The 12,329-nt window shown below is 37.2% G+C and overlaps 2 protein-coding genes across 2 annotated transcripts in view; one reads left to right on the forward strand and one right to left on the reverse strand.

Annotated features, from left to right (window-relative positions):
• Positions 1–4,145, forward strand: part of LOC144666408 (uncharacterized) — a 9,404-nt gene extending 5,259 nt beyond the window's left edge. The window contains exons 2-5 of the mRNA XM_078527839.1: positions 229–479; positions 1,725–1,839; positions 2,487–2,600; positions 3,367–4,145. Coding sequence (XP_078383965.1) covers positions 240–479; positions 1,725–1,839; positions 2,487–2,600; positions 3,367–3,734 — 837 coding nt within the window. The 5' untranslated portion in view covers positions 229–239 and the 3' untranslated portion in view covers positions 3,735–4,145. The remainder of the gene's footprint in view (positions 1–228; positions 480–1,724; positions 1,840–2,486; positions 2,601–3,366) is intronic.
• Positions 4,146–4,261: 116 nt separating this feature from the next.
• LOC144666419 (uncharacterized) lies at positions 4,262–6,309 on the reverse strand. Its single transcript, XM_078527852.1, has 3 exons — positions 5,760–6,309; positions 5,080–5,463; positions 4,262–4,552 (listed from the first exon to the last, which is right to left on the reverse strand). The coding sequence occupies exons 1-3, from the start codon at positions 5,937–5,939 to the stop codon at positions 4,379–4,381; spliced, it is 738 nt and encodes a 245-aa protein (XP_078383978.1). The 5' UTR covers positions 5,940–6,309; the 3' UTR covers positions 4,262–4,378.
• Between the last annotated feature and the right edge of the window lie 6,020 nt (positions 6,310–12,329).

The raw sequence follows: 12,329 nt of genomic DNA on the forward strand, positions 1-12,329 counted from the left end.
CTATTATCGCGGCGAGGTAAATAATTCACTTCCAGTCACCAACATTGAGGGGAATAGTTGTTTTAGTTTCTCATTTTTAACTAGGTAGTTTATTCCTGTCAAAGATCACAATTTTCTTGCGCACTTTGCTCGGTGGTAAATAGCAACCAATATTCGGAGTATGAGGTAATTTTTCACGGCCAACACAAGTTTCATACATTGCCTTTTTATATATATTGTTCACAGAAGACAACTGCCGGATGTTGCAGTTTTCAAGTCCTATCGACGGAAAAACTCTGGAAAAACACCTCATCAGAACGATTGTGCTAAATTCGGAGCATTCTTGCCGAGTTCAATGCTATTCGGAGAACTCGTGTGTCTCCTACAACTTTGGGATACGTGCTTCAGGTGAAGCAGTCTGTGAACTGAACAACTCAACACATAATGAACATCCCCAGGATCTGAAACCGAAAACGAATTTCATGTATCGTGGAACGGAGGTAAAGTGAGCTATTTAGTTTTACTACTTATAGCTGATTTCCAGTCCGTACTGTGTAGACTCGGGATTTGTTTCGGTTTTTATTTGAATTCGTTAAAACGTTACAATCCGGTAATAGCATACATGAAGAGTTTTAGTCCGCCATTACGGTTCGTTTCGTTCAATAATTTCCGTTGAGCTGAAGACGTCAGTTTGAAATAGCTTCGAGGTACCCCTACTCCTTATTATTGTTTTGCAAGGATATCTGGTGCTAATAATGAAGAATAACTTAAGTTTGTCACATAATTTTTAACTTTGCTAGTAAACTTTCCTTCGTGTGAGACTCACATAAACATTGCAAGCGGAGATTGCGCAGTATGGACTGGAATTCATCTTTAACAATCGCAGCAAGATAAACATTTCAATACTGTTCAGAATTAATGTGGAAAAAGTGGTTATTCTGCGCAGTTTTTCTTGCAGTTGAGAGTGAATATTTAGCTTTAGGTAAATAAAAAGAGTGGCTGCCATTAAAACATAGGTAACGCGAACACAGGTGTGTGGCAAAAAAACGACATGCTTTTTTTTAATTTTCCCCTCTCCGTTTTCACACTTGTCTACAGTTTCATAACTTGCATTTGCTGCTTGTTAATTCAGTTCTTTATCTATACTTTATCACTTTTTCTTTTTGGTAAAATTTCTGAAACGTGCCTCTTCTTTCTGCGGGGGCATTAAAAAAAATAAAGTTTGGCATATTGACTTTTAATGCCGTCATAGGGGGTTATTAAATTATTCAAATAACTAAAAGAGCCTGTTATGTGTTGAGCAAGGTGAATATTAAGGATAATTTTAGCTGCACGTCCATTACAACGTATTATACTGGGCGCTATTCTGTAGTACATGACACTACACTACGAGCGGTTGGCTATTTAAATTTTAAACAAAAATAAGGCGCTTACGCTAAAAAGATCATTTTAAATTAAAAATCCTATACGCGTACCCTTGTAAAGGTTTTTTTAACTTTTAGAAATTTTTTTTATTCTAAGAGAACCTTGCTTGTGGTGAGTAGTAGTAAAACAATTGCAAAGAACTAAATAATCATGCATGGGTCATTAGCGGTGCGCGAAAAAAGAAAAAAAAAAACGTCCGTTGTATTACCAAACTTTGTTTACTTGACATTTCCTGCAGATAGAACAAGTACTACGAAACTTTTTCCCTTATTTTCATTCTATCATGATCATCTTACTACTTCCCATGTATAATGTTTCAGAATTTCTGTAGCTCCATGCCATGCAGCAACGGTGGTACTTGTCAATCTGGTTTTTCACCCCACGGATACCGCTGCCTTTGCACCGACGGCTTCAAGGGTTTACAGTGTGATATAGGTAACCTATTATGAGATTTGTTAATTTGAGAAATGCAACATTCTCTTCAGTTGGTTGTACACGTATTTAGGAAAATGATTGACAGTCGTTGCCTTTTCAGGGTCGTTGAAAGAGTGGAGAAAGCTATCCACAGGATAAATCACTACCCAGTGGATTCGGGGGTGGAAGAGGAATTATTGGAAGTGACTTATTCATTATTCCTTCTCATTTTTCGCGACTTATTCATTATTTATTTTTAGACTTTTCTTGTTATTCATTATTCCGTATTGCCTAAAATATTGCAGTTCTTTGGGTGTTTTAGTTAAACATTTATTCAACTCGCGCTTGTTGGATATGACATAGTTATAGCCAACTCAACTTATGTCCAACGCACGCTCATGGAATCGAATAATTAACAATTATTCCACGAGCGCACGTTGGATATGAGATGGCACATAGCCAACTCGGCGCTACCGCGCCTCGTTGGCTATGCGATCTCATATCCAAAGAAATGCGATATTTGAGCTCCCCAGCTGTTTTCGTTGACACATATCGGCTTCCTTATTTGTGTTCAATGGTATATGAGCTGATATACCATTACCTGTTTACCAATCAAAACTCAGGAATTGCAATGTACCATTGTTAATATTCACCTGTTGCTGTTGTAGATGTAAACGAGTGTGCCAGTAACCCGTGTCAGAATGGCGCAGCATGTATTGACCTTGCCAACAGATTCAAGTGTGATTGTCCTTCAGGGTTTATTGGAGTTCGATGTGAAACAGGTTGGTGGTTTGCTCCGGAACATTTTAAAAACGATCTAAAAGAACTCACTGTCAGATTTACTGGCACCCCAACGGGAGTCGAGCCCATGACCTTCCAGATACTGGTTGGGCGCTCTTACCACTGAGCTATGGGAGGTCATAAGCTACGAAAACTTCTTATGTGACTTCTTTCTGAGTATTCGATTTAAGAACGCTTTTTTACTTATTTCACTTTATCCAAGTCACAATTCCACTTATCATTTATCCACATTTGCCTTATTAAGCCTTGCAGCTATGGCAGGACATGTGTCACACGTAAGAACCTAATTTATAACATCTGTATCTTGAACGTCAACCGGAATCTTGAAGGTCATTGGGTCGACTCCAGTCGAGGAACTCAACTATCTTTGCTTTTTCTGAGTAATTAACTTAAGTACGAAGTTACTATTTCACTCATCATTTATCGGCAGCAATATTTCATCATTTTTACCTTGTGTTAAAGGGAGCCTTTTTTATTTAGTTAGAAAGAATTGATCTGTATTATCACTATAGATTTATTGAGTAATCGCTTTAAAAATGCATGTTCTCTTGTTTTTATCTTTATCATCTTTATCATCATCACACAGCGATGTTGCACAAGGCAATGTCGCTTCTAGACCATTTCTATAATTTTGGTCTTCTAGAACATTTCCATGTTTTACCATCCTAGGAGAGCTCACTTTGAATGATGATAAAGCAAAAACCAGAATATTTAGATTCATATATATTTTTTTCATTATAATTTTAGATATCCCTGAATGTTTCCAGTACAAGTTTCTCAACGGCTTTGATCGACACCGAGATAAATCCAACCGTGGCTCGAAATGTGACAAAGATTTAACAGAGGACTGGTACAGATTTTACGGAGGGGCTGGGTCTCGTATGGCTTCGAGCTGTGTACCCACTCACAGATGTGACACAGACTTGACAGGATGGATGGAAGGAAGTCATCCTACAGTCGACGAAGGCGTCGTTGCAAGAAAAGTTTGTTTTCATGGTTATGACAATTGCTGTTATAAAACTGTTGAAATAAATGTGCGAAATTGCGGCTCCTTTTACATATACAGGCTAAAGAAGCTGAGCGTTTGTAACTCGCGGTACTGTGGAAGTGATTAGATAACAAGGAGAGGATAAAATTAATGGTTAGTGACGAGACTTCCTGACACCTAAACGACGATGTCTTACATGTACATATACTGCCAGAGACTCAGCATAAAATTGTTGAAAACTCATTTAAAACATTTCTAAAAAATAGCCAAGGAAATGCAAAAATAACATTAGTATCTTTTGGTCATTCGATAAGTGCCGACTGTCGGCAAAGGTCTGCGTTAAATGGAAATAAAATACCGTTAAAGATATTTATCCACCTAACGATGGAGGCACCTTTTGAGCAGGAACTCCTTATATGTTATAGGCATTTGTAGAATCGACAAATAAGTGTTTTTAAGTACACATAAGTCTTGGTTTAAATGCAGATCTATTTTTGCCTGTAGTTGTGAATAAACGCTGCTTAAGATCCAAACAAAATTGAGGAAATTGTTACGATTAAATATAATGGACGTCTGTAACCACGGAACGGAATCACGAAGCGTAGCTGAATGACAAACCTTGAGATAAGCAGTGGAAGTAAATGAGTAGGCTAAAGCCACATTTGGGCCAAAAGGCACACACTACCGGAGTTGATCTTGTCTACATAGTATGCAGCAACAAATATTTTATGGGATCAAACATTTTCATTTCATATTTTATTGCAACTTATTTTATGGTTTAGTCATGTCTCGCTTTAAGAAAAACTTGACATTTTGCACATTCATTCGCTTGGCCACCTCGCTTATCTTGTTAACACCGTGGGACCTCCCGGCCCAGTCAACCACAATAAAGTTCACGGTTACTTTTTGTCGGGACGATCTTTCGTTGAAGCGTTTTCTGCTGGCCTAAAGAAGACACACAAAACGTTTTAATGTAGTAAAAAAATTTAATCGTGTGACAATAACACAACATCAGAAACAAGAAGCCGCGTATTTCAGTTACTTTAATTGTCGTCCAAAATCACGTCGACTCCTTTAGTCGTGGGGCCTAGGAAGGAGAAATCTTTTCTTCTGTTCGACGTGTCAAGGCCCCACTGGCTAAGACACTCTATAGGCTCTGAGAACGATAATGGAAGACTTTTTCCACGTGTTCGGAATTAAGCTTGACCATTTATTGAGCACGCGAAGCAAACGCCATTTTGATTTCTAGGTCGTGCACGGCTACCGTATTTAGCCGTCTCCTGCGAAGCAAGGCTTTATTCTTAACTGGAATTGAAAGTGCTTTGAGTTCTGGCTAACTGCAGTGCTGCTCAGATTAAAAAGCTAGTGTAAAAATCAAACTTAAACTAACTAAAAGTAGCAACTCTAACTGGAAGAATAACTCATAAATGAGTTTTAAAAAGACAGTAAGAATTAATCATATAATATCTAACCTCATCAATATACTGATTGCACCAGTCAGCAAGATGTTTGACGCACAGTCCCCAAGTCAGGAACAAATCCACTTCCATGAAATCATAGTAATAAGACTCTGCGCAGCGCTTCTGAATAGCACCCACCATTTTACTACACCCGGAAGACTCAATCAAGTTCAACGGCGTCCATGACAAAGAAATTTCATAATTTGCGTAGTAAACCCAGCGATATCTGTAGTAGCTGTTACCAAGGAGTCGGTTATCCATAAAGAGAAATATTCGCTGATTGGAACTGATCGCTTCGCCTAATGTCGGCCATTTCCGGGATCGTCTGCGATGATCGTTTAAGGTTAAACGTTTCAGCCCTGTTCTCTCTTTTGTTGGCTCCCATAAGTTCTTCATCTATCGAAGAAAAACGTAAAAACGCAGATATGAAAAAAAAATAATAATAATTAAAAAAATAATAACGCAATTATTGTGTGGCTAGTTTCTTAAAACCCTTAGTGCATAGATTAAAAGGTCTATTAATTACCATATACTGCAAGGAGAATGAGTTAAATCGCCTGAATGATGCAACAAAGAGCCGAATAACTGTAACAGAGACTACAGGATCATTTGAGACCCTTAAAAAACACTCCCTGTATTGTGTGTAAAGTGACATATATAGCCAGATTATAAAATATTCTAAATTGCATTACCTGTTCAAGAATCTCGCTTCCAATCTTCTCAGCTTTCGAATGGACCGTATCTCTACCAAACTTGATAATGACAACTTCGGTAGGATTTCTTAACATCCATTCGTTAATTTGCTGCAGCATTTTTCTTATCCGGGTCCACCGTAGGCCCCGCTGTGGCAAGTCCATGGACCACGTTCCCATCTCCTCGAGTCCACAAAACACGTGTCGATATCAAAGTACCGGATGCCGTTATCAAGCTGTTTGGTGATACTTTGACCCTGGCTTCTGTACCAGCAACTCCAGGCGGGAATACTCAGCCCTATCTTAGTGTGATAGTAAAGAATCCCGTCAAAACCGGCACCTGAGTTGTGAGTTCCTGCGAAGGTAGCTTGGTTGATCCTTAAATCGCAGAATTCGGCCATTCCATTGCAAACCAAGCCTTCGATCGGACTTGAAATCACTGCAAATGAAATGGCGATGGAAATAAGGATTTTTTTAACGATATCCATCCTTCCACCAAAAACGATAGTGTACCCTTTTGCCAGAACTGCTTTACGAATAACATCGCCCCGTTGCTATTCTTATGCTTTTCTTGATATTCGGCCTTTTGTTCAAAATCAACGTTAAAAGAGACACACTAAAGCTGGAAAAACATTGCGTTAATTCAGATGTAACTGCAAAGAATTCTCGTGACATGTATACGACAATAGTTCACAGGAAACAAAACTCCTTAATTTTCAAATTGATTATGTCGGGGAGTTTCTATTTTTAATAAAAAATGGCTTCTTTTATTAAAAAGACATTTTTGTGTACAATCTTTTGTAGAAACTGCCGTAATCACATTTATTCAAAACAACACTTTTAATTTTTTTTTTTTGTTTCTATGAGCATCAATATTTATTTTTGGGATAAACACTATTTTGTTTTTCAATTAAAAAAGTAAATGATAATATTTAAAACGTAAAAGTCCTCTTACAAAATTCCACAAAATGAATCGTATGTTCGTTATTCTCACTTCCTAAACAATCGCTTCACACCTCTTTATTTTATTTTTTTTTTTCATTATGAAACTCTCTGAGATTTTTTGCCCGAATCCAAAATGACAATGCCTTGTATTTACTTTATTCGCTTTTAATTTGTTGGTACTCTTTGTACTGAAAGAAATCACAAAACACAAAACAAAAATATAGAAAGAAAGAATACGTCTATGTGGTGTCGAAACCAATGCTTGCCCAGCTGCGTGAAATTATCTTACATTTTCTATATCCTTTGAAAAAGAACGCAAGATAAAAAGAATTAAACGATGACTGCAATTGAAGGTGTATTTTATGTATCAATGTTACCACTTGCAACAGTGGAAGAGAGCACCCTATAGGATTCGCGGCTTCAAAATTGTCTAGTGTCACTATGAATTCTCAATCGTTTGCGTTGCGGCAAATGAACATTAAAGCCATTTTTGTTTCCCCAAATGTGATGTGATTCTCGTCGCTACTTTTATACGATTTTTAAGTTAGTATACATTGTACTTTTTTTATTTTTTAAGTGTTTTTTTTTTAGAAAAACAGTACTTGGCAGTTAAATTGCTGATGACTTCGTGACTCGGCTACGTAAAAAAGCAATATTATTAGGCTATAAATTATAAAAATGTATATATACAATACTAAACGTTTAGCTTGATGGCGTCCGGGCTCCCGTATCGGGAAAAACTTTCTGTCAATAGGTTAGTTTCGAATTACGTTCCATTGATCACAAACAAAAGGATTAAGTCGAGGCTCTGAGGAACAGTAGATTTAAGTTTTCTTTTGTTTAACGTTTAATTCCCTCCATCCTCGATTTCCATCCTCGATTTCAACGTAACTCTTAACTGTTCTATTGTTAAAGAACAGATGGGCCCATAACCGAGGTTATAAGCGCGGGGGGGGGGGGGGGGGGAGGGGGAGGTTATACCAAAGTTTACGCTATCTTAAAACACTGGCTTACGGAGAATGCAATTTATAGTAAAAATTTCTTTGCTGAGATGATGACGTCCTTTATGTGTATGTATTGAAAGGTACATTTGAATTCATTATAAAACAGAAAAGAAGTCCATGGAGGGGGAATTGGAGCTTTGTCCTTGGGAGAATTAGAATTTCTTCCTAGTGTGACTACTTGCATCGGGACACTTAGAACTAGAAATAAAATATTTAAAAATGTTCATTGAGAACAAATGATAAAGACTTTTTTCATAAACGAGTCTATAAAGTTGAAAAATACAAACAGTGGTCCAACAAAAAGTATTTGAAAAGCATAAACAGTTGCGGAATATGCAAACCTCCTGGGAAACTTTGTAATCTAAGCAAACGGGCAAACCACTCACTTCTTGCTCTAAACGACCCAAGGTTAATCGTACATTTAATATATTTTTCGTTTTATTCTTGTTTTTCTCGTTAAGTTCATTTGCTGACAGACACCCAAGGCTACCCTTCGTGGTACAAGGGATAACGTGCATATCGTTTATTTCACGTGCTATTCGCCACGTACAACCAAGCCTCAACGATCAGATCATTTCAGTATTTCTCGTTCTTTTCATGAGCTGTTTCATACACAAAATTAAAGCACATCATTTAGTGCTCGTGTTACTGCCGAACTTAACGACCGAAACGAACCGGCTTGATTGGTAGATGGTTAAAGGTGATCCTGTATTTTTAAAGAGTTAGATAAGAAGAGACTGCAAAAATAAAAGTGCCGCTTTAGAGCGATTTAGACCGATTTCGGTGAAAGTTCGAGCAATGAGTGCAAAATTTAATTACCAAAAATCTACTCATAGCACGGCAACATTTTGTCTACTATTTAAAAGATCTTATTGATATTCAGCTGTCCTACTGACCCCATTATTAAATTCTAAATCATTCTCGAGAAATTTAAAATCAAACCTCGTAACAATGTTTAAAACGTGCGCCATTTTGTTTTGAACTGACGTGAAACGACCGTTTTAACTGAACTTTAGATAATTACAAATCCATTTTTCTCTTGCGGGTCAGCTTGAGTGCTAAAGTTTTTGCAGGTTTTTATTAGCTATTCTCAAATGTTACCATGCTATGAGATCTCTTTGGTAACTTCATTTTTACCTATATTATTCGAATGTTTGGCGGAAACCATCTTAGTTTGTCTTAATTTCGTCGCTTTGAAGTTTAGAACGGAGCATTGCATTGTATCGTACGTTGTTTTCGGCTTTATGATTAAAGTTGCTAGTATTCGATCACACTCTGGTTAATGACGCACTGCGTATCTTCCCTCCGTTGAGTGGCCAATATTACTACTAAGCGTATGCGTATTGCTAAATGAAAAGTGCACCTTAATTCAAGGTGTTTTGTTACTACGTATCAAGAAATGTGTTTCAACATTGATAACAATAGGCTTTGTTTTACAAGCAAAAAATGACCCTATATGGCCATTTTTGAATAACGGCGCAACAGTTTCAAATACACGATTCACTTGTCGAAGTTTCCGATTAGCATACGAGCGAGAAATTTAAACGCTCGAAAAGATTGAAGGAAAGACAAATTTCCCCCGGGAGGGTGATACTAGTAAGTTTTGTTCGGTGCAAATGGCGAGGGCGCGAGGGACGGGTAGGGGCGACGGTTGCATAATGGTGAACAATGGTAAATAAAAACTTAAGAATGGTTTCGAGTTCAAAGCGCGTTTCGTTCCTCACAAGTGTGAATAAAGAGTTAAGCAAGGTTTCGAGTTCTAAGCGTCGGTTTTTTTTTCGCAAGTGTGAATAAAAGGTTAAGAAAGGTTTCGAGCGCAGAGCGTTTGTTCACGTCTTCTCAAATGTGAATGAAAGTTTAGCAAGGTTTCTAGTTCAAAGCGTCGGTTCCTGTGTTCGCAAGTGTGAATAAAAAGTTAAGGACGTTGCATTTACCACACGTTAGTGTTGCACTGTGTTCACGAATCATTCGCCACAATTTAACTTACAGGTAAAATTATTTCCTCACGTACAGCCCTGTTCAGTGATAACTGACGTTTTTAATACTTGAAGAACATTTAATTTAACAACGGATTGGTTATCGTGGGAAGTAGGAAGTTTGTCAGCAGTTCTCGTTGTTACACAAGAGAAGATGATCTTGTCTAAACATAACAGCCTTAAATTTAGATAATTTCAAGTCAAAATGTAATCAGTTCGTTAAATATGGTTGATTTTTTTATTACTGGTCTCAATATTTCTGATTGTTACTCGTACCACCGTTCTATGCTCCATAGAGACGTATTTAGGTAAACATGCTCATTATCGAAATATGCAAAACTCAAAAGGCACTTGAAGCGTAGGAGTTCGGTCAACAGTGTCAATATCACTAGCGTAAAAACAATTCAATTTTTTTCATTTTTTTACCTCTTTTTGTACGTTATCACGACGATTTACACCAAGAGGTGGAAAAATAACATCTAAGACTTCATTTCAGGGTATTTTCCACAACTAAAATTTACAGTTATTGCTTTAAAAATTACAGAAAGGCAGCAGTCACGTTATGCAAAACGTTGTCATAACAACGGCTCGTTAGTTATTCCAAATAAAGAATGTTTTCTCTACTCCTTACATAAACGTTTCTTGTTTTAATCATAGAAGACCTGCATTCGGTTTTTGGCGCGATAAACAGGCAGCTTACAGAGAGAAATGTTTTAAGAGTGAGTCTCAAGAAAAACAAGTGGGAAGCTGCTTAACTTGCGATTGAGTGGGTTTGAGGGGAACAGGGTTCTTGTTTCACAAGTTCAACAGTCAGCTTTATGCCTGCGTAATTAGTTATTTGTGTTTGTGTTTGAATCGTCATTTCGATGTCGGGCGACACTTTGGTAATAGGTGACATTTTCCTCATCTAAAGAATAGTTCGAATAAGATGAAATTTAGATAAACATTTGAGAATGAAAACGAGCGACAGAAATACACAACGTTTCGATGACGTCATGACAACACACCTCTAACCGCATATATTACACTGTCGAACCGTTATTTTTCTTGTTACTTGAAAATTATGTCATGACGACATCGAAACGTTGTGTATTTCTGTCGCTCATTTTTATTCTCAAAAGAATGGTTCGAAAAGAATGAAACGTTACCTTTATTACAGTATTTTATTACAGAGCTTACGTAATGTATTTTGTCTCAAATATTTTCGTCACTTTCTCTGATAGCGTTCCACCTTGTTTTCGCTTTTTAAATAAGGTTCGTCGCAGGCTCACGCTTTTGAGTTGACGAATCAATCCGCTCCACTCTGACTGGCATTGAAAACTGTTTTTACGTACTTTCCTGTCAGCGAACTCGTCGAAAAAGTAAAACATTTAATAACAGACTAGTTGTCATGAGAAGTAAAGATTTTTGTTTGCACCTGCCTGCAGAAGCATCTCTCATTCTAGAGCCTTAGAACAGGAAATTACAAGGAAAGAAATTCGGACATGATATTCTAATTAGCTCAATAAATGTTGTTACGACCGTTTCTCCTAAAACCTTTTTACGTCTAACGAAGCCGTGATTTAGATTTAACTGTGTTAGTTCTCACAAATATACCGTTAGAAGGCCCTAAATGATACGGGAAATCAATACAACGACATTCCAAGTTTGGCTGAATTTCCTCGTTTGGGTGATCCTGAATTTATACCATTGATACTTTCGTTTGGTGTGAATGTTTACAACCCAGTAAAATTGATTGTTCACAACTACGATTAGAATTGATCAAGCTTTTATCTAGTTGCCTTCTTAACGGAAGAATTAAATAGCATATAATATTGACCGATCTGTTGGACCGTTTCAAAATATATTCGTAATTTCGCAGATTGCGAGATCGGTCGCGGCGTCTTTCGATTTGAATAATTGTTCTTACTTTTTTGAGAGACCTGTACAAAATTCCGCAGTTTGTTAGTCATAGCATTACTTGACGGCTTCCTTTGAAGAAATACTGAATTCAGAGGACTAAAAGGAACAACATTATATATCACAGCTTGCGTAACCACAGCAAAATGCGACAAATGATTGAGAAAGGTGCGAAAATTCCCGCGAGAGACCCCGAGAGATCAGTTCTAAAAAAAATACACGGGAAAGGACTCCAAGGGTTAGTATATGTATGGGAGATGAAGGCTGCGGGTCATAGGTTCCTGTTTGTCCTAATTTCTTTGCTTTGAAGTTTAGAACGGAGCATTGCATAAAATATCAAACTTTCTTTTCTTTTCTTTTTGATTAAAGTTGCTAGTATTAAATCGCACTCTGATTGACGCACTCAGTCGAGTGGCCAATATTACTACTAAGGGTATACGTATTAGTACAAAATGAAAAGTGCGCTTAAATTCAAGGTGTTTTTTTTTTTCTAAAGGACGTTGCATTTCTCACACGTTATGTTGCAATCGGTTCACTTATCATTCGCTACAATTTAACTTACACGTAATATTATTTCCTGTTCGATAGTAACTGACGTTTTTATTATTTTAGAACATTTAACTTAATAACGGATTAGTTTGTGTGGGAAGTAAGAGGTTGTTTCTTAACACATGATTGCGTAAGCAGTTCTCTTTGTTACACAAATTCAGAGAAGATGATCTTGTCTAAACATAACAGCCCTAGAT

This window comes from Oculina patagonica, chromosome 9 (assembly GCF_052425735.1).
Source record: "Oculina patagonica isolate OP01 chromosome 9, crgOcupat, whole genome shotgun sequence".
NCBI classification, from domain to species: Eukaryota; Metazoa; Cnidaria; class Anthozoa; order Scleractinia; family Oculinidae; genus Oculina; species Oculina patagonica.

What these genes read in the sequence shown, in the direction of transcription:
- LOC144666419 (XM_078527852.1), bottom strand. Translation starts at nt 5,939, where the DNA reads ATGGGAACGTGGTCCATGGACTTGCCACAGCGGGGCCTACGGTGGACC. An exon ending in GAAGCGAGATTCTTGAACAG is followed by an intron (nt 5,464 to 5,759) that starts GTAATGCAATTT and finishes TTTCTTCGATAG; the next exon opens with ATGAAGAACTTATGGGAGCC. An exon ending in GCAATCAGTATATTGATGAG is followed by an intron (nt 4,553 to 5,079) that starts GTTAGATATTAT and finishes TGTCTTCTTTAG; the next exon opens with GCCAGCAGAAAACGCTTCAA.